This window comes from Myotis davidii, unplaced genomic scaffold, assembly GCF_000327345.1.
Source record: "Myotis davidii unplaced genomic scaffold, ASM32734v1 scaffold73, whole genome shotgun sequence".
Taxonomy (NCBI): domain Eukaryota; kingdom Metazoa; phylum Chordata; class Mammalia; order Chiroptera; family Vespertilionidae; genus Myotis; species Myotis davidii.
In genome coordinates this window covers 7,530,749-7,557,165 of record NW_006286675.1, presented here as the reverse complement: position 1 = coordinate 7,557,165, position 26,417 = coordinate 7,530,749, and the positions used below count along the sequence as shown (strand labels likewise).

The 26,417-nt window shown below is 34.2% G+C and overlaps 1 protein-coding gene across 6 annotated transcripts in view; it reads left to right on the top strand.

The window, feature by feature from the left end:
• Positions 1-26,417, top strand: part of SOX6 (SRY-box 6) — a 185,532-nt gene that overhangs the window by 115,862 nt on the left and 43,253 nt on the right. For all 6 annotated transcript variants that reach the window (XM_015560429.1, XM_015560430.1, XM_015560431.1 and 3 more), the window contains one exon: positions 14,212-14,301. In XM_015560429.1, the coding sequence (XP_015415915.1) occupies positions 14,212-14,301 (90 nt within the window). The remainder of the gene's footprint in view (positions 1-14,211; positions 14,302-26,417) is intronic.

Sequence of the window (26,417 nt, the reverse complement as noted above, 5' to 3'; positions counted from 1 at the left end):
AAGTAATTTTTTTTCATAAAATAACATGTAAATTTAACACATTCCCAGTACTATCAAGCTTTTGGAATGGAGCAAGTTGATACTTTAGTTCATATGGATAAACAAATATGCAAGAATAGCCAGGAATATACTTAAAAACTACAAGGATATATGTGTGGGAGTAACCTACTGAACATTAAACCAAAATATAAAATAATGTAGTAATAGTAAATGAATAAACAGACCACTGGAATAGAATTGAAAGTCCATATATAAACCCAGGTATCTACGGAAGTTTGGTATATAATGAAGTTAGCACTTCAAATCACTGGAGTATAGATGGACTTTTAAAATATTTTGGCTGGGACAACCGGGTAGCTATTTGAAAAAAAATAACAGACCTATATTTAGTACAATAAAAAAGAATAAATGGATAAACTTAAAATGGATTGGGGACCTAAGGGTCTAAAAAATGAAAATATATACTATAACATAACAGGAATTCCTCTTGAATCTTGGTGTGAGGAAAGTATAACTGACTCAAAATACAGAGATAAAGAAAAAAGAGTTCTAGATTTGAATACATAAAAATATAAGTCAACATAATATACCTGCTTATATCATTCACTGAACTCACAGTATGAATTCTGTGGAATTCCTGTCAATGCATAATCTGAATCTAACCATGGGGATACATTAGAGAAAAACTGAAAAACATTCTACAAAATAACTAACTGGTCAAGGTTATGAAAGACCAAGAAAGGAGCAGTTGCCGGGCCAGTGTCGTTCAGTGGTTGTGTTGACCCATGAACCAGGAGGCCATTGTTCAATTCCCAGTTAGGGCACATGCCTGGGTTTTGGGCTCAATCCCCAGTGGGGGTCACGCAGGAGGCAGCAGATCAATGATTCTCATCATTCATGTTTCTATCTCTATCTCCCTCTTCCTTCCTCTCTCTAAAGTCAATTGGAAAAACAAAAAAGGAGCAGTTCCAGTTTAAAGAAGAGCAATTCTGTTTTGATATTATGCAATTCCTAGAAATGCCAAGTGTGCAGTGGCTGTTACTTAAAGACTTTAAGGAAGCAAATACACAAACCCCCAGGTGCTCAGGGATCACCCTTCCTCCATGTTTGATGAGCAACTTACTTGGAGGTATATCACAGTCATTTTCAATGGCTCAGAGTAGTTTCTCTCAAAGTTTAAAACAGGAAGCAAAGAATGCTTTCCATTTCTATAGTATGATTGAGACTATGAGTAGCTGAAAATAATTACTCTTGGAAATTTTACTTTAGTCAGGAAGGCAAAAGGAGTGATTATAGGGTTCACTTAGTATTGGGATCCAGAAGTTACATCTTGGAGAACTCTATGGGTCCTTGGGAAGTGAAAATTAGGATAAAATCAAGGCTATTCTTAGTTATTTCAACTCTTGTTGGAGACGTAGAGCTTAAAGGTCATTATCATCAATGTTATTTTATTACTGTTACTACCCTTTAAGGAATCCACCTGAAACAAAACCCCTAATCATCAAAATATTTAATTTTCTTGCAAATTTTTGTTTTGGATTTTGAGAACATCTTACAAAGACGAAGGCAGATGAGTGTGAGGGAAGAAAGTCACCTGTAAATGGGTAACTTGATAAGACTTATGTGAATTTTGAGACTGGATTCGATGTTAAGGAGTTAGAAACTGATTGCAGTGAATCTTCTTTCTCAACAACTAATTACTTAGCCGTTTGAGACTCTTACATAAAATTCAGGAAAAACCTAGAAATATTTCTCTGCACTTCGATCTTCTTAATGCATCAATGATCTGACCATAGGATGTTACCACAGTTTTTCTTCCTATGGTGAGTCACCAACAGTACAGGCACAATCTGCATATTTGAAGCACCTGGATGTAAAATATAGCTTTATGTGTAAGGTACTATGTTGCCTGCAAATGCAATGACTCTAAAGATTGTACAGCCACAGATACTATCATCCTTATGACAGTTTGTTGAACGGTGTGCAGCTAGCTCCCTTCTTTAAACATTACACTTTTGTTTGTGGCTGTAGCTAATGATTACAGAACTTGTACTCTGAGACATTGTCTCTTTGCTTTCAGAGAGAACATTTTTAGACTGGCCTTGTAATTTTTGTTTGTTTAGCCTTGTCACATTTCAGCTTAGGCTTCAGGCATTGCAAGAGTATTTTCTGCCCATCTGAGTGGTAATTGTCTTCCTCACTTCAGCTCAGTATCTGGCCTATATGTATATATTTTTCTTTTTAAAATTTGGGTATTATTGACATATAACATGGTATTAGTTTAAGGCAGCCGTGGAATGAATAAAACTATTGAAAAAAAAAGACCGTACCCTTTTAGGTAATGATGTTTACTTTGAATTTTTATTAGTTCACACAAACACTCCATCCATGCTTTTGTTCCGGCCCTTCAGTCCAGTTTAAGAACCCATTGTGGCCCTCGAGTCAAAAAGTTTGCCCACCCCTGGTTTAAGGTGTACAGTGTGTTGATTTGATATCCTGTATAATAAAAGGCTAATATGCAAATCGACCAAACGGCAGAATGCCCGGTCGCTATCATGCGCCCTGACCACTAGGGGGCAGATGAGCTCCCACAGGGAGAGCACCACTCAGCCAGAAGCCAGGCAGACAGCTGGCAAGTGCAGTGGCAGTGGCAGGAGCCTCTCCTGGCTCCGCGGCAGTGTTAAGGACCCCTCAGGGGACGTGTGACTGCTGGCTTAGGCCCGCAGGGAGTGGGCCTAAGCCAGCAGTTGGACATCCTCGGAGGTGTCCCAGAATGCAAGAGGGCACAGGCCGGGTTGAGGACTACCCCCCCCACCCCCCCGCATGCACGAATGTCGTGCACCAGGCTTCTAGTGTTTATATATTATGGTATGATTACCAGCATACCTCTGTCACATCACATAATGATCTTGTGTGTGTGTGGGCAGTGAGAATAATTAAGATCTAGTCAGAAACTTTGAAGTTTATAGTATGGCATTGTTGACTATAATTACAATGCTGTTCATTAGATCTCTAGAACTTTACTCACTAGTTGCAAGTTTTATTCAGACCAACAGATGTACATAATCTTTGAATACTGGGAACTGACTGATTTAGAACTATATTGTTGATAAGCTTGACTTGCCATTTAATTGTAAGAAATTGTTAAGTAACCACATTTGATGTTCATAGTAGGGTCAAAACATATAGACACATACTATTATCAGCTTTCATTTTAGTTGATAGCTGTATTCCCTCTGACACCACTGATTGCCTAGTTTGAATAGAAGATAGAGAGGCATATGATGTTCATCTTTAAGCTATGTATGGGGCTGTTGAAAGAGCCTTCGTTCTCTGTGCGATCAAGAGAATTGGTCAGTGTTTGGACTTTCACAGAACAATATTTAGTTGAGAATTTGCTACCATTTTTCCTGTTTCCTCTCAAAATAATGAGAAAGGGTGACATATTTAAGCTATAATTTTTCTTTCTGTGACTACAACTGTTTTCTTTTTTGAGAGCATAATTTTAGCTTTTATCCTCCTTTCACTCAAAATGTCAACATTGAAAATAAGGTTAAAATGATTTTTTAAAAAAAGAATTTGTGTTTAGGTAAAAGTTTTCAAAATGCTGATGATTTCTTAATTTATTGCCCTTGCTGTGAGAGAAATGATTCTTCTAAAGACTAATATCTTTGCCCAGCCTGCATGGCTCAGTGATCGAGTATCAACCTATGAACCAGGAGATCATGGTTTGATTCCGGACAGGGCACATACCCGGGTTGCAGGCTCAATCCCCAGTGTAAGATGTGCAAGAGACAGCTGATCAATGGTTCTCTCATCATTGATGTTTCTGTATCTCTCTCCCTCTCATTTTCTCTCTTAAATCAATAAAATTATATTAAAAATAAATAAAGATTAATGGCTTTAATCATCCTGCTTTGATCTTAACAAGCTGATTATCATTTATCTGTGGGTCACTTTTTCATATAAAGGATAGTATTCCATTATTGAGAAGAACTACACTAAACTCCAGGTTTGATAGCAGAATCCCAAATGGAGCATTTCCTGTTGAAGTGATGGGCTTAATGAGTGTTCTGAATCTGCCACCTTAAATTGCATCTTCCCCTAGGGTGTTCTTATTGAATCTTTAGTTCTACCAGTACATTAGACATTAGGGAACTGTGATTCCCTTGAAAATATTTTCTTTGGTGTCTTAAGTGTAGGCAAGGTATGCTGATGTATTAAAAAAAAAAAGAACTGAAATCTATGGCAGCACAAAAGGTAAATAATTACAGATAATAGATAACAGTAGTAAAATTGTGTTTATACTATTATTTACTTGTCCTCGGGATCCTAGTAAGATTTACTGTACCTTATGTCCTCTCATCCTTCATTCATTCTCATTGATTTACATATTTTTAATTAGTGCCTTCTATATTCCAATGGCTATGCTGGGCACTAAAGATGCTAGTGAGCAGGATAGATATATTTCTTGGCTTCATAGAACTTATAGTCTGATAGGATTGATGATGAAGTTATAATAGCATATGTTGAAAGTCATGCTTTGGGTAGCATAGGATTTCAATAATCTACTGAAGACATTCTTGAGGAGAAATGGCTTTTAAATTGTTACCGAATGAATGGGAGTTAGTAAAAGAAGGTAGTGGAATGTTCCAGACAGGGTAAAGAGCACATGTAAATGTCACAGGCAAGAGAGTTTGGCAGGTAGCATCGGGTTCTTTGTGGGAACGGAAAGGATTCCAGTACGGAGTAGAAAGAAAAGAATAGCCAGTGGTGAGAACACCTAGAGAGGTAAGTGGGTTCCAGAACCATTTAAGTCAATTAAAGGAATTTAGGTTTTATTCTAAGGGTAAATGTTTGGAGAATTTTAAATAAAAGTTTAGAGAAACTTTGTGCCTTTCCTGTATTTCTTCATTCCTACTTCTGTAAAAACTTGTTTTTTTATAATAGTCACATGGAATGTGTCATCTTCTAACTGCAGGAGCTAAAAAGTCTGTCCTTTTTGGGGGGGAGGGGCAGGGTGGAGACAAAGATACATGCATTTTTCAGATCCTCTGGGAGCTTATAATTTTATTTCTGTTTTTGTTCTGGGGAATCTGGCTTTTCCATACACAAATGCCAGATGACCTCTTTTTTATTTATGGAAAGTTGTATTTGTCACTGAAGTAGTCTGTTCTACATTTCACCTTTACAAGTAGAGAATTAACTAATATTATATGGTATCTAATATATGTTTTGTAAGAATTAGCCTGAGTATAGGGTAATAATTATGTATTTTAAAATATTTTATTTAAATAGACCATACATGTGGTAAAATGTACACTCTTAAGTGCACCTCTTGATAAACTTTTATATATGTGCACACTCATGGTAATCATCATCATCATCCTTAGCAAGATAAAGAACATTTCCAGTGTCCCAGAAGGCTCCTTCATTCTCCCTCCCAATTATAAATTCCAAAAGATAATCACTATTCTTTCCTGTCACCTCTCTAGGTGTTCTCACCACTGGCTATTCTTTTCTTTCTACTCCGTACTGAAATCCTTTCCTGTCACCATAGATTCATTCATTTTGTTTGTTTTTGAATTTTGTATAAATGAAATTATAAAGCTACATCCTGTGTTTTTTTTTTCATTCAATATAATGTCATTGTTACAGGTAGTAGTTTGTTTTATTTGTTGCTGTATAGCATCATATCTCTATTGAAGAGGTGGTATTTAATGTAGGCATTGCAGAATGAGCATCAAGAAGGGTGGGGAGATATTCTGGTCAGGAGGATGTCATGAGTGAAGGTGTGGAAGTGAAACAGCACAAAGTATATAGAGAAGAGTGAGATACATTTGGTGTTCTCAATTGAACGGAATGAACAGCTATGGGAGGCTGGGTGAAGATGGAGAGATTGAGAGAAAAAAAGAGAAAAAAACTCGTGGACAGGGACAACAGTGGTGATTGTCAGGGAGAAGGGAGTTGGGAGAGTGGAGGACGGTATAAGGGGGAGAAAGGATGGAGACTTGAGTTGGAGTGGTGAACACACAATACAGTGTACAGATGACGTATTGTAGAATTGTGCACCTGAAACCTGTACAATTTTGTTAACCAGGGTTATCTCAATGTATTCAATGTCAAAGGTAAAAAAGAATAATAGGAGATGAATCACCAGGGCCAGATTATGTAGGGCCCTTAAGACCTTGCTTTAAAGTGATCTTTATGGAATGTCAATACATAAATAAAAGAGATAAGAAGGGATATTTCATCAGTAAAAACTTATTTTATAATTTCATTTTATAGCATTAAATATAAAGTCCTTTAACTAGAGCAATGAAGCTGTTTTGATAAACACAAAACTGAAACCCATGCTTGTTGATCTTAGATAGGAGATTTTTGTTGCTGTGAGTGTGTGTGTTTTATGAGTTTCAGTTTCCACTCTATTTCTGATGTCTTTTCTTTAGGCTGTTTCACTTTAAAAAATCCTAATACAGCCCTAGCCAAGTTGTCTCATGGACAGAGCATCAGCCTGTGGACTGAAGGGTCTCGGGTTTGATTTCATCAAGGGCACATGCCTGGGTTGCTGGCTCGGTCCCCAGTAGGGGGCCTGCGGGAGGCAGCTGATCAATGATTCTCTGTCATCATTGATGTTTCTATCTCTCTCTCCCTCTCCCTTCCTCTCTGAAATCAATAAAAATATATTTTTAAAAATCCTAATTCAGATAGCTAAATAGTTGTAAATAGCAGCCCTATAAATGTTTACTTACAGTCATTGCATATTTCCAATAAAGCAAAATATTTACTTCATTGTTTTAACCTGGTAGTAATAAATGTTTTAAACTGGGAGTACAAGTTAATGCATTGGTGGTTTCCAGTGTTAAATTTGAAACATAACACATTTGTCTGTGTATGACAGCTTTTGTTATGATTTTCTATTGTTTATTTTTTTTAACTTGTAACTGGCAGAAACCCAGCTCAAACTAGCTTAAGCAAAAACAGGAATATATGGGCTTACATTACCAAGAAGCCCAGAAGCAGACGTTGGTTTTAATTATTTTTGGATGTAAGTGTGCTAACACAATGTAAAGATTTTCTTCTCTATCTTATCTTACTTTATGTGCCAGGGACCATGGCCATGGCCCACATGCTTCTTGCTTCCAACCTGAGAGGCTTTTCAGATAGTTCCTGGGTCAAATTCCTCTTTGTGTTCCTGGGAGGAGCAGTAGGAGGCAGGCAGCAGTGTCTGTGATTGACAACTTGCATCACAACAACAGTAGCACTCAGAAGTATCCCCGCCCGCCCCCCCCCAAAAAAACCCCAAACAAACACACACAAAAAACAAAAACAAAAGGAATATAGAACACAGTGGCCACACACAAATTATTTTTTTCACTGCCCAAAACAGTTGTTAGTTTTTTTAAAGGAGTTAAGCATGCATCTGAAAAAAAGTAAAAATGAATTCAAATATTTGTGGAACTCAAAGAGCAGTGTTTTATATATGTTAATTGTTTGAATACTTTGGCCTTTGGCAATAGAGCAGCAGAAAATAGGATCACAAGAGGGTAGGGTGTCATGATGAGTAATATTTCAGCAATATGGACAGCTATAGTCTCTAATAGGACATTTTACTCCATTGAACTTGTGGTAAATTTGAACGTGTTGTGGGCAATAAGCTACAGTGAAAAACCAAGGTTTCAGGCTGCACGTTTACTTCTTGTACATGAAGATAAAATCTAATTTGGAAGGAATTACTTTTTGGGTTTAACAGTATTTTTAAGTAGCATCTTAACTGTTCCTTAACAGATGATATTCAGGAAAGGCAAGCCCTTAGTGCAAACGAGATAAAGCATTATGGGAAGGAATATGGAGGAGCAGTGTAATGGAGTGTGTATGGAAGAATAGGCTGTTGAACACTACTGACTTTTACTGAAATATCTTGAGTTTTTAGCACCCTTCTCCCAAGAACTAGAGTGCTTCTCTCCATATCTGAAGTGGAGACTATAAAACTGATGTTCAAATAATAATTTAAGTAGTCATTTCAGTAAAACTAGCAATGAACCGGCGTCAGGGCTCTGTCACCAACTGTTTGACCTTGAGCAAGGCAGATGACTTTTTTGACTGTTTCCTCATTTCTGAAATGGGAGCGTTGGTCTCAGCAATCAGCTAAGTCTCTCAGCTATAGCAGTAGGCCACGAGCCTCTGAATCACCTGCTGGGCATTTTGCTCTTTTTCTCTACTGGCATGGGGCAGCTGCTACCAATTAGCATTTGTACTCCGATAGATATGGGAGATGAATTTCGTTTTGAATAATCCCTCGGATATTGTTCTAGGTGCTAAGTCGCCTGGGAAAGCAGATGAAAGAGATATATCTTTTATCTGTATCTATATAACAATGTGAATTCCATGAGAGTTTGTTAAGTCTCAGTGTTTAGAAGTCCCTATAAAAAATTATCAAAGACTTTGGTAGATAAAAACAGTGCAAAGAGATATTGCACCTAATGTGATGATGTTGCATGTGTATTTCTGCCAGATTTCAAATGTGAGGTTTTTTCTCCCTTATAAAAATGCCAAAATCTTGTATCTAATAGTTCTAATGACATTTCAATAGCTCCTTCTCTCTCTCTTTCTCTCTCTCTCTCTCTCTCTCTCTCTCCTCTCGCTTCCTTCTCTCTCTCTCTCTCTCTTTCTCTCTCTCGATACTATCTAGTAAAGTGGTTGTGGAATTACATTTTTCCTGGAAGGAATATATCTGATTTAATGACCAAATTGTTTTAAGGCAGCACAACAGAATTTCACAAGAACTAAATCTATTTCTTCTTACCGATCATGCATGTTTTACTCAAGCATTGAGTCATTAGCATGTTTATAATGGTTCTAATTTAGCACAACATTTTCTGAATTTTATCCTTGAGTCATTTACAAATTGTTCATATTGAATAAACAAAGGAAACAGATTGCATTTTATACTTAGTAATTTATCTGAAAGAAGAGGGGAGGGTTAATTGTTTTAAAGTTTTGGTCTGTTTGGGGAAGTAAGCCTGCTTTTTTCATTGCTAGGCATAAATGCCATTTCTCATCTTTTTGGGGATTGAGGGAGGGGGCTATGGAGGAGTAAAATGAAAAATTAGGACCAGGACAAGATTGGCCACTCCCAGAGGGGAGTGTGGAGCAAAAGGGGAGCTGGCACGAGATTATCCAAAACAGTTGGTGCATTCCTTAATGATCAAGTGCTTGAGAAGTCCAGCTCTTCCTGGCAGAGCATCTGTGTTGATGTTTATATCATTCCCTGCTGTATGGGAAAGGCATGCTTTCTCTTGCTGCTTGGCTAAAAATAGGGTGGAATATAGCATTGTATGAGATATTTTAAGATAGCAAAAACATTTAAGAGGTTAAAGGTTCGACTTTTGGATCAGAAAGATCAGTGATACAACTCGTGTTGTTCCTTGCAGACTGCATTTTATCTAGGGTTTGTCAGTGATTCGAACTCTTCTTGGTTAGGCAAGTTATTCTAGTTTCATTTGGTGCAGCCTGAAAAACCCACTCTGCTGTCTTTTTTGTCAGCTTCCCAGCATGAAGGGCAGGCCTGAAAACAGCCTCTATTTATACCCCCTTGTTCGTATTTGGAAAATCAGTTGTTTCATTGGAGAGGGGGAGAAAGAGAGGAGAGCACAAGCAGTTGTCAGGGAGTGTGCTTTATACGTTATCGTGACTTCAAAATAAAACTGGCACATTTTAGTGTCTAATTATTTTTAGTGAGCTTGGAGGGTTTTAATTAAAATTTAAGAGTGCTCTTCAAGCTCTCCAAGCTCCAATTTTATCCCACTGTATTCTGAAGCACTTATCACTGTGGAAATATGTACAGTAACTGGCTTGTATATCTCTGTTTCCTAAGGAAAAATGTGGGATGGGATGATCAGCAAGGATATAAATATATATTGTCAGATTACTTGTAAACCAAGGTCAAGGGTACTTTTGACAAGTTATTATTCTTGGATACAGAGAAAAATTATTGCATTTGAAATGTATAATCCCTATGGTAAAAATAAATGAATTGTTTCAATATTTTCTTAAAAGAGTTAATAAAGCAGTAGGAAATCTGCACAGAGGAGCAGCAGCCATTATTTTTTCTCACTAAAATACTTTAAAGATATTTTCTATATCATGTTTCTAATGGCTTAGCATGTGAGGTAAATGGAATAATAAGTGGTTACTCACAGGTCAACTGTTTTAAAGTACAATGATTTTTTCCATTTTTTTTCATTCCCTATGATTTAGTTTTAGTGATGATTTTTTAAAAAAATGTACTCTCTTTGACCCACTTGAAATATCTTTATTTTGTGCAGAATAAGTGTTAATACGGCCTCGACTTTGTTTACTAGAAATCATTTTAAATTGTTTTTAAAATACTACACAGATTAGAAAATAAATATCCCACATACTTTCACTTTGAATTTCTCTTGCACTGTAAAATTAATTATTAGCATAAAAAGCACTCTTGACTCATATGGACTGAAACCTAGTTGATTAGGAAGCAGAAACACTGCTTTGCAATCGTTATGCAGGATATTTATGAAAAATTAGTTCTGAATTGCCTTTCCTTGTTCCCTAGGAAAAGTTTCTTTAAAAACTTAAATTTGCAAAGAAAAAGAAAAAACAAACAACAAAAACTGTGCAACTGAAAATTAATTTATAATGTATCAAAACCTTTTACATCTTTGATTTAAATATAAGGGAAATCCCAAGTCCAGCTCTTGATTTTCCATAGTCCTTTTTAAATACATTATTTACAAAATGACATAAATATAATAAAATTCTGTATTTTATTGACTATGTATTGGCTTTGGAGGTTAATTCTTTCAAAGTAAGAGGAATTAAATTTGATATTTTCCACTTTTATACTGAGGTGTGTAGCTTACATTCATTTTTAATATGTACATATTATGGTGACTTTTTAAAATACCATAATGTTATAGTTCTTTATCTCAATTTCCAAAAGGTATATAGCTCCTCTCCTATGTATTAGCTGAAGACAACTCAGTCAAAACACTGAAACTTGAATAGTCAAAGTTAGATCATGAAATAAGCTGTGTATTGTCTTAATGATTTGAGGACTATGGCACCACCATAAATTTTTTAGCTGCTTTCAATTTAATCATGTAAAGCACATTTATCTGAATAAATAATCCAAGAATATCTGGGTGATGTTCAGTACCTTTCTGCCATTTGGAACCCTGACTGACTGGTGAGCTACAGCCACTCTGCATGCTCCTTCCTACTCTTACACGATGCAAACTGGAGTTCTTTACGTATTTGACCTCTTAGGATTTTGTATCTGTACTTGGGGCAAAGTCTGATCTGACCAATTACCTCTGTAAAGCTGGTGTCCTATTAATGTAGTGAAGCATGTAGTACAAGGAGATGAATACTTACTTTTAATTTCCACCCTTACCTGGATATTGTTTTGAGTGGGGAATCTTAAATTTTTAAAATATAAAATATTTAAAAATTAAAATAAGTTTTTATGTATATGTTTATTACACATTTCCTCATTTCAAGTCAGAAACCTCTCGGTGATGACAGTCCTCTGCTTAGGTAGTATTTGTTAACAACCTGAATTTTTGCATCCTTTTATCCTTTCCTCTTTGGCTTTCCATTACAGTATGGAGTGAGCTTAGTACTAATTGTGGTAAGCTCTTAGAAGTTTGGCAGTCAGATAATTAGGTGAGAAGCTGGGAGTTTGTCAAGAGATTTTTCAGTGTTTTGAATCTCTCTAGAATCTCTGTGCATTGAGATTAAATGCTGATAAGGTTGTATTTAGTGAGTTGTATGACTTGTCCTATAGATAAAAGCCATCAGTAGTTGTTATTACATATTTTCATGAACTATAACAGAGATATGCAAAGGCTGCTTTATGTCCCCCCTCAGCTTCTTCTACTGAAATAGGAACTATATGGCTAGATCAATTTATCATTATCGTGAGAATTAATTTTCCAATAGTAATGTGAAATGCTTTGAAGTTATTAACCATTTTATTAATGAGTAGCTTTTATGTAAAGCTGTGTCCACATGGTTTGATTTATGTTGGAAGTGTGTGTTCCTGTTGTCCATATAGTTCTATTTTTCTCTCATGGAGTTTAAGCATTCTTTTCCTGGAGCTCAGAAAGATTTCAGGTCTATTTATAGAAATGAGAGACATATTTTTATGTTTTACATTTATTGTGTTTCTAATACTAGTTTATGAACTTGCTGTGAGTTTGTGATCATTACTAGAAAATTGGGCTTTTGTTTTTTATGATTATAATATATGCTCTCAACTCATGTTTTAATCAAACAAGTTATATATTAGCATTTGTATCAGTGATTAGCAGTTTAGTGTATTGTTATAACATGTATGAAAGGGCAATAAAAAAAGGAACAAAACTGGGTAGGATAGAAAGTTGAACATGTTGTGTTGACTATTCTTATCCATGATCTGATGTTATATCAATATATCTCAGACATTTAAACCCTATTTGCAAAATGTAATCTCTGTTAGGCACGGCTTTGAAGATTGGCTTCAAATTTTGAAGACTCAGTATTATCTTTTTTATGACTTCAGCAAAAATACAAAATATGTATAGACCAAAGTACACATCTTGTTTCTGAATTTAAAAATAAATGTGGCAAGAAACCATTTTGGAAATTAAATACAGACTGAACATATGGGTATGCATGTAGGCCCTATTGGAAGGTCACTCAGAATCCAGTTTTTAATCACAGTGGTAGGTCACTCGTTGAAGCCCAAGACAATTTTAATAGGAAAGAATGGAAAGGAAGAAGGAGGGAAATAAAGAAGGGAAGAAGTAAAGGAAGGGGCAGGGAGCTTTCTCTTAATAGAATCAAGCTGGCTTCTATTTAGAAAGAACTTTAGCTTCTGAGATACCGCACTAGTACTGTTGTTCTTCATCAGGCATTTCAGGATGCACTGATCTGGATTCCATCCATTCCTTGATTGATTGATCATGTCATGGACAAATGTTAATTGTTTTTTGCCAATACGTTCTAATTGTGCAGTAGTCTTCTCATCTCTATCCCCGGGCTCGCTGTCTTTTTCTAAAGCTTATCTAGTTTCGAAAACCCTTTAGATCCATCTTGACCTTACTGTCATTCTGAAAAATTCAAGAAGGATTTAGAAGTTGGAAGAAAAAAAAAAGAAAGGAAAAAATGCTAAAGAGAAAGGTACTGATAGGGAGAGGAGAAGCATTTGGATACAGAGTAACAATTTAAATATAATTTAAAAAGAAGTTATCAGAATTTGACACTTGGAATGTTAAAGTTTAATGGGAGTATGCTTCACACTAAGGGTTTAGTATTTAAGTCTGCATTCTCTTTTGGAAATACGTCCTATTTGTTAAGATTTGAGGCTCAAAAGATACATGTAAATAGTTTCAAGCAGTAGCGTCAGTTTCAGATCCATCTGAATATAGAGATAAAAGAACACATTGAGGAAAATGTGCTAATTATTAGAATATTCTGGTTTAAATTTCTGTAACCTTTATGAATCTTTATAGAAACAAGTGTAATCACTCCCTGTAATCTAGTGTGCTACTTAGAAATGCAGCAGGGAAAATTGTTTAAATTTTCTTGAAGAGAATATATACTTCTCTTTTTATACAAGAGAACTATAGTAGCAGTTTTCATTATATGGACTTTATTTTCTTTGCATTTTGCTATAAATGGGTATTATATGAAAGTTGCTGTATTTTTTTTTTTAAGAACACATGGTTATAGGTTGATTGATGTTTTCTCCCTTTAAGAATTGTCATTCTTCTGTGAGTAGCACATGAATTTTGCTTGGAATTAAAACATAATCACCTGGATTAAAAGGAATATTTTCTAAACTTAAACCTGTAGGAAAGGGACCCTTTTTCTGTCTTATCAGTCTTAGAAATGCTAAATGCTGACTGAATATTGATATAATTATAATTGTAATAACAATACAAGTTTATTGAGCATTGTATTCTTAGGAATAGTTTAAATAATCTGGTAAAAAATTAGTTGTGTTATTTTATAATACAGTAATATAATTGTTTATATCCTAAGGTTAAAACAACAAAAAATAGCTTTGATCATTTTTAAGTGATAGAGTTTCTTCATAAACTAGCTTTTTGGATTTGTAATATTTTAATACTTATAAAATAAAATATATATGTAATATCTTGAATCCTTACTTTTTTATTTTATCAGATTCCTCTTGCATGGAAAAACTACTATCAAAAGATTGGAAGGAAAAAATGGAAAGACTAAATACCAGTGAACTTCTTGGAGAAATTAAAGGTACAATATATGAAATATAAAATAAATCAATGTGGAGATGTTATTTTGTATAACAATACATTTGCTGATTGTCTGTACCCTAACATTAATTTCTTACTTCTAATATTTGTTAATGTATGAGAGGTAAATGTATAGTATGTCCTTGAACTTTTATTCTTTTTAATGTTTACAGAATGAAATTTTCGGCCTCTCTTTTTATTATTCTATAACATATAGATGATAGGATAAATTGTTTTTAATTTACTTAACTAAAAAGTATTAAAATAAAAAATGTCATATCAAAGATGATGAACAAATTAAATTAAATACAAGTTTAGTCTTTCCTCTTAAGTCATAATGTAATAGCTTTATTTATGAATCTAAATCAATACTTTGAAAGGGTCAACTGTAGCACCTATAAAAACAGAGTTTATAGAATTTGCTGTACATAATGGTTTATGGGTGGGTTCTGAGGCCTGTATACTGGTTCAAATCCTGGCCCTGCCATTTACTACATAATTGACTTTGGGCAAGACACTGTCTTTTTTATGTTTTGAATCCCTAGGATCTAAAATGGGGATAATAACAGTATCTATCCCATAGGCTCCTTAAGAGAATTAATACATGTAAAGCTTTTAGCATTTTACCTGGCACTTAAGAAAGGACTCATGAGAGTAAGTTTTAGTCATTGTTATTATTAACATGCCCATATGTTGATAGGTTGATTAATCTTAAACAGATTTCACAGGATTTAAAATTTTATAACCTTTTACCCTGATGATGATGTATATCTTAATTTTTGAAGTTATGTGATTGATGTTATTACATGTTAAGAAGTAGACAATCCCAATCAATACATTACAGAACTAATCTAACTCTCTTGTTGATTTCTTTAAGGAAATGAAGTACTGTATTATTAATTTTTGCTATCGTGAATAGAATCCTAAGTCATTAATTAATTCTATAAGTTGTTCCTTACAGACAGTCATTACTGTCACTTGCACTAACAATTTGGGCAGTTTATTAGATTATGTTTCTGAATTTCCAAACAGCTTCAGGTTAGTCTTCCTATTGGTCATGGATAATAAATATCTCATTTAAGGTGAATATTTGGCAATAGTTATCTGATTAAAATTTTATTTTGAATTTAGTATAGAAAATTGTCTAGGGTTCAGACATCTTATGTTCTTCTCAAATGAAGAGAAAAGGAAGTCATCTCCCAATGAATAATTAATAACTCATTCCATTATCTAATGCAGTATCAAAATCAAGTAGAAATTTAATAGTATTTTGAATTTCACTGCTTCTGCTTTTTACTTATGAAGGCCACTTGCTTGCTATTTTGGAAACAAACCTTCAACGTTTAATTGAGGGGTAGAAAGAAAGTCATTAGTGACATATTCTTTATCCAGCTGCTATAACATGGTGTGTTCTACTTTGCACGTCATTCTGTGTTTTCTTCCCTTCCCAAAGTCATTGGTTTTATAACAGTGAGACTGGAAATGGTTTATGCAAAACCAAGCTTTTGCCAGCATGAGAGTTAGGGGTCTTGCTTTCTCTCAGTAATGTGAAAGCTAACATTTTATTATGTTAACTGCCCTCCCTTGCCAGCCTGGTTGCCACTAACTGCCCTTCTCTGCTGGCCTGGTTGCCCCTAATTATCCTCCCCTGCCATCCTGATTGCCCCTAACTGCCCTCCCCTGCCAGCCTGGTCACCCCTAACTGCTCTCCCTTGCTGGCCTGGTGCCCCCCCCCCCAAACTGTTCTCCCTTGCAGACCTGGGTCCCTCCCAACTGTTATCCCCTGCAGACCTGGTCGCCCCTAACTGCCCTTCCTTTCATGCCTAATCCCTCCCAACTGCCCTCCCCTGCCGGCCATCTTGTGTCCACATGGGGGCAGCCATCTTTGACCACATGGGGGTGGCCATCTTATGTGTTGGAGTGATGGTCAATTTGCAAATTACTTTTTTATTAGATGGGATGATGAAGCATCATGTTTATAGCATCAGGTTATCTTCTCTCCCCTGCCCCCACTTCCCATTTTACTTAATTTTTAATTCTAATTATGAATTTAAAATATAAAAATTGTACTAGTCTCAGATATTCCAAATACATAAATCTTGAAGGTGAAACACGTTTGTAAAATTAGGGTATTCAAATACTTTAACATTTTTCTTCCTGGATTTTATATGAGGTAAGTGAACTGTCATTTGTGTGCTACTCTCAGTTTTATGAGCATAGAAGATAAGATTCTTATTAAATTTTTCATTTTGATTTAGTCTACTTAATGGTCTCTTCTTACATCTTAATATTTTCTTACCATAAAATTATACAGAAAATATAACAATAATATAATAAAAATGAAAAAATTAAAGTAGTGTTCATAGAGTGATCCAATCACTGCTACAACTCAATGTACAGTTTTAGTCTAGGTGAGATCAGGCCAGTTATTATCCACCTAAATTAGCTGTAATTATTCTGCAGTGTCAAAGTGATCTGAATACTATTTCCAAGAAACACATACTATTGTGGGTTATCAGTATTTATATATCTCAATCATTGTGGATTTTTACTAACTCACTATTTTTCTCTCATTATAAAATTTATACTTATTGTAAAAAGTATAGAAACCCAGAAGAAATTAAAATTGTCTTTTAATTCTGCTTGTGTTATATTGAATATCCTTTCTATTTTAATTTATGTATATTCATGTTAAAATTTTTCTTAAAATCAGAACAACCTTTTTACTATTTATTCTTTTGTAGTCTGTCTTTCCCACCTAAAGATATATTGTGAATTTCCCTGTGATTAGGTCATTTTTTTTTGCAAGAAAAATTACATAGCCCTAACTGGTTTGACTTAGTGGATAGAGCGTCGGCCTGTGGACTGACAGGTCCCGGGTTCGGTTCCAGTCAAGGGCAAGTACCTTGGTTGCGGGCACATCCCCAGTGAGGGGTGTGCAGGAGGCAGCTGATTGATGTTTCTCTCTCATCGATGTTTCTGGCTCTCTATCTCTCTCCCTTCCTCTCTGTAAAAAAATCAATAAAAAATATATTAAAAAAAAGAAAAAGAAAATTGCATAAAGTGGGGTTCTCATAATTCAACTGAGTCTTTTACTCAATATTTCAGTTGTTTTTATCATTTGTCATTATAAAGAAAACCTTGAGCATGAATAACTTTTTAATATTTTTCAGTACTAACTAGTGACTATTTTCTTGGAATGAATATACTACTAAAAAGTGAAACTCTGGGGTCAAAGAGTTGTTCTTTCTTTAAAGGTTTTTGCTACCTATTGCCACACTGTCCTTCAGAAAGCATGTAGTATTCTGTGCTCTCACTAGTAGTGTCTGCAGGTATTTTGCCCTTACCCTCAATAGCAGTTCTATTAACTAAAAAGTTCTTGCCAGTTTGATAGAAGAAAATAACATATTATTGCTGAATTATTTTGAATTGCCTTATCATTGAGACTGGAGTTTTACATACATTTATTTATATTAAATATCTCTTCATTTGTGAATTGCCTATTTATGTTGTGTGCCCATTTTCCTTAAAAGGATTTGTCTAGTTATTGTGGTTTTGTAACTCATAATGTACAGGGTGGGGCAAAATTAGATTTACAGTTGTTTATATGGAAAACAATACAATAATTAATACATAACAATACAAGAATTAACAGTTTTGTGTGCTCATAACTGTAAACTTACTTTTGCCATACCCTGTATATTTTAATGGTGTTAATCTTTATCTGTAATATGTTACATTTTGTTATTTTCTTTACTTTATGGTTTTGTTGTCCAGTCTTTCCCTCTTTTTTTTCTTCTTCTTTTTTCTGTTGGGGGTTTATTTAGAATGCCTTCACCCACTTTGAGATTAGATAAAATATTTTGTGTATTTTCTTTCATTTTTTTGGATTACTATACATTTAACTCTTTAATTCTTCTTGAATGTATGTTGATGTGTAATTTCATATAGAGGTACAACTTAATCGTTTTTCTCAGGCATTTAACCAAATATTTCTGTATCATTTATTAAATAGCTCATCTTATCACTTCTAACTTGACATAACATCTTTTACTGCATACTGATTGCATATTTGAAACCATTTCTCAGTTTTTTGTTCTATTCCCATTGATCTTTTTATTTAAACTTTCGTTAGTCTTCTGCTATATCAATCACTGTAGCTTTACAGTATCTTAAAGTGTGGGCAGTAAGTATTACAAGATCACATTCCTAATTGTTCTTTAAGGTGTTTGCATACTTCTCTAAAATTTATTTTAGACTTATAATTATAAGTTGGCAATTGAAATTCCAAAGTGATATCTTAAAAGATTGTATTTAAGTTTTATATAAAACTATGAGGTAAGCCGACACCTTTATAGTATTGTATCTTTCCATTCAAAATCATTTACTTAATTCTTTTATGCCCCTCAATAATATTTTGTTTTTAAAATACAGATTCGGTACATTTCTGCTGATATTTTCTTTATAAAAGTTATTTTTTTTGCTTGCGTTTGTGAATGAGATAGTTTTCATTCTATTTTCTTTTTGTTATTATATTTAGGGATTTTAGTGAATTTTGCTGGTTCATTTTATAATTTTCTTTTTTATCAAACTTATTAGCTCTGCTAATATTTCAGCTGTTTTATCTTATATGTTCCCTTTTTTTCACCCATTCTCTTATTACACTGCCTAGTGTCAGGATAATATTAAGGAATGCAGGTGGTAACAGGCATTTTGTGTGGTTTTTAAATGATGGAATTGCTTTTAATATTTCACCATTAAGTATTATATTGACCATTGATTTAAGATATTCCTTATGATTAAAAATTCTAGTCATAGTTTACTAAGAGTTTCTATGAGAAATTACATTTTATTTAATGATTCATCTTATTGGTTTTTGTTTTTCAAATTTATTGATGAAATAAACCCTGATTAGTCATGGTGTATTCTTGTTTTAATGGACTGCATACTTTTATTTGCTTCTATTATAGTTGTTATTTTCCATCTGTAATCATAAATGAGATTAGTTTTTGTATTTATCTGTACTATCTTTGTTAATTTATAGTACCGGTATTCACAGTTGAATTAGAAAGCTTTTCCTCTTTTTTCTAGACTATGTGAGTAGATAACATGAACTATTACTTATTCCTTGGAATTCTGAAACAATAAAACATCTGGGCCTAGAGCATTCTTTAGAAATTATTTATTTTTGCATTTTTTACTTCTTTTTAAGTCAGTTTTGTCAGGAAAACAATTCCTGGAAAACTGTATATTTCATTGAGATTTTCAAATATACTAGTATTGTTTAAAAATACACTATCACTTATTTTGAACTTTCTATTTATTTGCTGTTATATATCCCATTTTCAGCTTTGCATATTTGTATGTGTGTGTGTTTTCTCTCTCAGTTTTATTTGCCAGTGGTTTTCTCTTTCTCTCCTCGTTCCATTCTCTGACAAGGATCCACGTTTTAGATTTATTTTTTAAATTCCTTAGCTTTTTAGTATGCCAACTACTTACTCTTGCTTTTCCATTTATTATTTCTCCTTTCCTTATTTTTCTTGTACTTCCTCTTTTGTTTATTTTCTGATACCATTTAATGCCCTGAATTGAATTATTTATTTTAAACATTTTAAATGTAATAACAAAGACCTTTTGGCCATAAGTACGTTTATAGAAATAGCTTTATGCAGCCCATAAAGCTGACCTTTTGAAATTCTCATAGTCATTATTTTCTAAGTAGTCAATATTTATATTATTTTATAACCGATATTATTTTTATGTATCATTCATAACTTTACATCTTCTTTTAAATTCAAGAGTGTAATGAAGCTGAGGAAGGGCAATAATATAGTCTTTACCACTACCACTAGAAAATTCTATGGGATGGATTAGGTCAGTGGTTCTCAACCTTCCTAATGCCACAACCCTTTAATACCGTTCCTCATGTGGTGACTCCCAACCATAGAATTATTTTCGTTGCTACTTCATAACTGTAATTTTGCTACTGTTATGAATCGTAATGTAAATATCTGATATGCAGGATGCATTTTCATTGTTACAAATTGAACATAATTAAAGCATAGTTATTAATCACAAAAACAATATGTAATTATGTATGTGTTTACCGATGGTCTTAGGCGACCCCTGTGAAAGGGTCATTCAACCCTGAAAGGGGTCATGACCTACAGGTTGAGAACCACTGGATTAGGTGCTAGAGGGAGAATTAAAGTGTGGACAGTAGAATGGATAAGAGCAGTATTGAAAAATGGATCTCTAATGCAATATGCTTATTATTGCCACATATTAAAAGACAATACATTAGTAATTTTCCTTTTAGATTTTACTTAAGAAAGCAATGCTTCCAAATAAAAGTTTTTGTTTTATTGTGTTTGTTTTTTAAAGAGGGATAGAGAAGTTTCCATTTTTAGAGAGAGTGGAAGAGAGAGGGAACGACATAGAAATATCACTGTGAGAGAAACACATTTATTGGTTGCCTCCTGCATGCTCCCCCAACAGGGCCCAGCCCTAGCAGGGAAGAGCCTGCAACCAAGACACACGCCCTTGACCAGAGTCCAACCTGGGACCCTTTAGTCTGCAGGCTGACACTCAATCCACTGAGCCAAACTGGCTAGGGCCCAAATAAAAGCCTTATTATGTAAATGAAGTAAAGCAATGTTTTGGAAACCCCTCAATATGAGGGAGTTGGAATAGTGCTAGAGTTTGAGAAATACAGAATCATAGATTATCAATGGGTCTTTATCTGAGTCTTGTCTAATATTTAAGAGGAAATCCTGTCGCTCACTCCCACCATGTTTCCATAGCTAGTCTCTCCAGTAGCAGCATTAATTGAGTCCAGAGAGCTGTAAATGGCACAAATTTAATAGCAGTAATCTCAAAGCAATGTTTAAGTCACATTAACTTTATTACAAGTATTGCTAAGTAACTTTATTAAGAATTTAAGTGAAATACAGCATAAAAGGGTTAGACCTGTGCCTTGGTCTAATTGGGGTACCATATATTTTTAATATATCTTTATTGTTGAAAGTATTACAAATGTCCCCCTTTTTTTCTTCTTTTTTTTCTTCTTGGGGCGGGTGCCATATTTTTAAGTGATCTATTGTCTTAATGGTGAAGAGTTCTGTAGATGTAATAAAAATAGTAATTAAAGACCTAGGGAAATTTGGCCTAATACATGTTAGCAGGTTGAAGTGCTGTTGAAAGAAGAGGACAGGATATCTGTAATAGTGTCAACAATATACAAATTAATTAATTAAATGCTTGTTTTGTGTTGTTTTAGAAGGCTCAGACAATAGGGAAATAGTTCTCAATATACAAAAGAACTTAGAAACAATTAATGGCTACCTGACATGGATAGAGTTGGACTGCATTAAGAGAGAGTGCCTCAAATATAGGTGTTCAATACGTCTTTGTTAAATGAATAGATGAAGGGACTCTTTAATAGTATAACATCAGTGGCAATTTAGCTGTAGAAAATTTTAAACAGGGATTTTGTAGAGCGTATTTGTACTCTGGTGGGATGTTGTCTTCAGGACCTCCTAATGTTCTTTCAAAATTAATACTAGTATTTATTATACTTTCTTAATTATAAGATGATCTTTAAAATATTGTTTATATTCTGACTGTAAACAATATAGTAAGTACTTTTAAAAGATATTTTTTGTTTACAAAGGAAACAAAGTGCTAAAACATCTATATTATTTTATTTGATCCATATAATAGCCCAGTGAGGAAAATTAATTTAACGTATGAACAAAAGGAGACTGAGAGAAATTAAATGGCATGTTTGAGTTACTTAGAAAGCTGTAGACACAGGGTTTGAAACCTGGCCTCTAAAGGTTCTGTTTAGTACAATACAGAGCAGTTTTCAAATTCCTCAGAGTCTTAGAATTCTGAGGTGGGGACAGGGGAAGGCAGGTCTGGACTGTTCCTCCCTCTCAGAACACACAAACAATGGAAACAGTTCCACTTTTACCCATTTCTGTATAAGTGAGGCAGTATAGCAAAGCAGGAGTGGGTATAGGTAATACAGTTTCCATAGTTGTATTTATCTTGATCTACACATGAATGAGAGAAGGGGGAGGAATAATATGGAAGAAGGATCCAAGATAAAACAGAAGTAGTGATAGGCTAGGAGGGTGCATGGCCCATTTGTTTGTTTGAATTGTACCAAAGGAGTGAGAATGCCAGGATAGTTATGGTTATGAAACATTTCTAAATGCAAGGGTGGCATATAACTGATGTTTAGAGCATTAAGACTTATCCTCTGTCTCCAAAATGGATCTAGCCTTCTGTGGTTTCTAGAAGAGAATCTTAGCCAGCCTCCCTGTTTTGCACACATGCCCCTCAATGCTGTGGCTGGCATCTCCTCCTTGGTGTGAAGGCGCCTCCCTGGGCAGTGTGCCAGAGAAACAGTAATGTTGGTTGTTTGAGTTAGCACACACTGTTTGTGCTAGTGTTTGTCAAACACACAGATGATAAGAGAGCCAAAAAAAATAATTATGTGATATGAACCAAATAAGGAAAATAGTGTTTTCCTTCCTTGGTCATTTATGATGAATTATCTCAATATTTACATTTAGTGATTAAGGTATATGTTTTGTAGGTATACTCTTCTATAGCTTAGAAAAATATGGCAATTCCTGATTGGAACAAAAAGTGATTGAACAAATGCTTTTAAATGGAAAATTCTACAAATGATTCCCAATGTTTTTCAAAGCCACTGTTGAAACACAATTACTTATGTATTTATTCAACTATTATGTCTGAATGTTTGGTTGCAGAGCCTAATGTTACTGACATGCTTTACTATTAAAGACTTTAAGTATTGCTCCCTATTACTTCATTAGTGTTGTTACTGAGAGAAGTAAAATTTGGAACTATGTTGCATTAAATAGTACAAGCATATTACAGTTGTGCTTGGCATAAATACTGCATTAAAAATGTGAATTTATTATAACATTGCTACTGTGTGCCACTGAGAGCCTGGTTTCGTTTTGAGTTTTGATTGCAAACATAAATCTTTGGATGAGAGCACAGGAACACAAAAGTCATGGTTTTTTTCAGTGTATGATAGATCTTTTGAAGATCAAATAGTGTAGGTTATTCTTAAAGTAACTTAAGCAGTGCTGTTATCACCAAAGGGTCAGAATGGATCCAACAGCATTCCTGAAGAATTACAGGTCTGAGTCACAAGTTACTATCTTAAATGCCAATTCTCTCCCCTAGTTTATTCACTTTTATAGTAAGGGCCTTAAACTGTATCTAAGTGCTCTGATTGCTTATTCCATATATTGCCCTTTCTATAGAATATTAATTTTTTTTTAGGAATAGTAAATCATAGTTACTGCTATTTTCTGTTATAGGCAATCACAGAAGGACTAGAGTGGTTTTCTAAAAGCTATGACTGTACACTTTACATACTCATTTATAAATGAGTTTTTCTTGAATTTCCATTAAAATTTAGAGCAATTTGTTCATCTGAGGGAACTTTAAAAAATCTGGAAATATTATGAAGCAAATCATCTGCCATTTTTAAACTCCAATAAAATCTGCAAAGTTCACATACCTAGTGATTCTTTCTGTCTCATTAGGAAAATGGGTGAAATAGTAATCTGTCCATGTTTAAAATTCATGTATTTTGAAAAATTTAAATTGTTATTTCTAAGACAAATGCTATATTACTCTAGAGCCCAGCTTGTGAAAGAGATTGAGAGTACATGTTATTTCCTTACTTGCCTGTTTGTATGAAATATTGTAGTAGTGTCACTATTTTCTGTATAGATCTGTATAATTATAGAACTTCAGAGTAATATCTAGAATCATAGAAATAAAAAAATAGACTTGAAGAGGTTTTGCCTATTATGTAATCCAACTTATTTTTGATATAGGAACCCCAATATCCAGAAAAGTTACTGCTCCAAGTCACATAATAAATTGCTAAGGTAGAAATAAAATTCTCCACAAATAGCATGTTTAGCCCATTTCATGAAATTTTTGGTTATCTTGTAATCAATAGTGAGTAATGATTGCAAAACCCAGAATTCATTTTCCTAACAATAAGTGCATACTGCAACTAATTTTACAAATAACATGCATTACACCACAGCAACACCCATAGTTTTAAAATTATACCAGTTTGCATGACTGTAGACATTTCAAAGCTCTCCTTTGTACTCTCCATTATAAACATCTTTTACTTCTTTTGAAGTCTGTATGATATACATAGAAGCAATTAACCACCCCCTCCCCCCTCCCCCAGCAGGGGCTGCCCTCCCCCCCCCCCCCCGCCACACACACACACTTTGGTTTGGAGACACAAGGTCTTCTTAATTAAAATTCAAACAAAAGCTACTGGCAAAAATTACTATATGATTAAGGTCTAAAGTATTATGATACATTAGAATCATTGTTAACTGTTGGGATTAAAAGAAATCGATACGTTGGGGAAAAGATCAGTTGGATCTAATTAGTGAAATCAATGTTTACATAAGAGAAAATACTGAAGTTTAATAACAGGTTCTAGTTATAAATATAACACGGACTAAAATTGTTCTTTGTTATTATTACATTGACCACATAATCATATCTTAAGTTCATTGAATAAGACTCTGAAACTTCTTTTTAAATAGTTAATTATTATAATTAAAAACATAAAACTTTACTTTAAAATCATGTCTTCTTTCACTTTTTAAATCATGTCTTCTTTCAAAACTTTTAATTATTCTTAAATGCATAGTCACCAATTATAAAACATTCCTATTGATTTCATTTTTTTAAATGCAAATTTTAGCAATAGCTGCAGCTTAGAATGGCAAAGGAGGCAAAATTGGGCAGAAGTAAAAAGGATCCAAAGAATTTTTACACAATTACCATTAAATATGTATTAGTCTATTTGCTAACATATCAGAATAATAGTGAATTCATTTTGACATAATTCAAAAACAAGACATTTTACTTTTTTTCTTGCTGATTGCTGTGATGAAAATAAACATTGTCACCAGCACAGAGAAAAAAAACTATTACTAATTGCAGCCTAGATTTTAAGTAAAATGAAGGTCATTAGCAATTTCCTGGAAGCCATTCAGATTGCTTACCAGGAAATGGTAGCTAGCAGGACATCTGTAATCCTTCTGTGTAGAGTTAGTGAAAACACATACTGGAGCTTTAATGCCGTGTGTTAGATTTAGGCTGATGGTGAAACCTTTCTCTATCAAAGTAGCTCATATTCTTTGAATACAAATTTTATTTTATTTTATTTCAGTATTAGTGTACAAACCCAGCATTGAAAATAATCTTTAACATCCATGCTATACATCCATCCATCTGTCCATCCACCCATCTATCTGTCCCCCCATGTAGATTGGAATATGACTCATAGTGGAATAAGAGATGACAGGGTAACAGCAGAACAATAGGAATCTGGGAGTGAAATGTGTTTGGGCAAATTGAAAGAAATTTCTCCTATAACTTGGAATGCTGATTTCACAATATTTTAGGTGGTAAGTTTAGTCCCATTTTTAGTAGCATCTTATCTCAATAAAGGAATAAGCAAAGCTGAGTGTTAAGTGAAAATACCTCACATTTGTTATGTTGGTAGAAATGGGGTCACTGATTTGGAGACTTTTTTCATAGCTTCTTCATCTATCTGAGTTATTGCTTGATTTAAGAAGAGTAACATCTCGGAGCTATTAAGAGTAAAACTGAGGAGAATATATATATACTAGAGGCCCGGTGCACAAAAATTTGTGCACTCGGGGGGTTTATTATGTCAAAAAGAAATCCTAAACTCTTTAGCTATCATCTCCCTATCCTGTCCCCCATCCCCAGACCTAAGCAACCATTTATCTACTTTTTGTCTCTATAGATTTCCCTATTCTGATTTCATATGAATGGAATCATATATTATGTGGATTTCTTTCACTTTACATATTGTACATAGTATTTTCTAAGTTCCTCCAGATTGTAACATGTACCTAACTGTTCTTTTTTGTTGTTCTTAATCCTCACCTGAGGGTATTTGTTCCATTGATTTTTAGGGAGAGTGGAAGAGAGAGGGAAAAACAGAGAGAAGCATCAATGTGATAGAAACACATCGATTGGTTGCCTCACGCATGA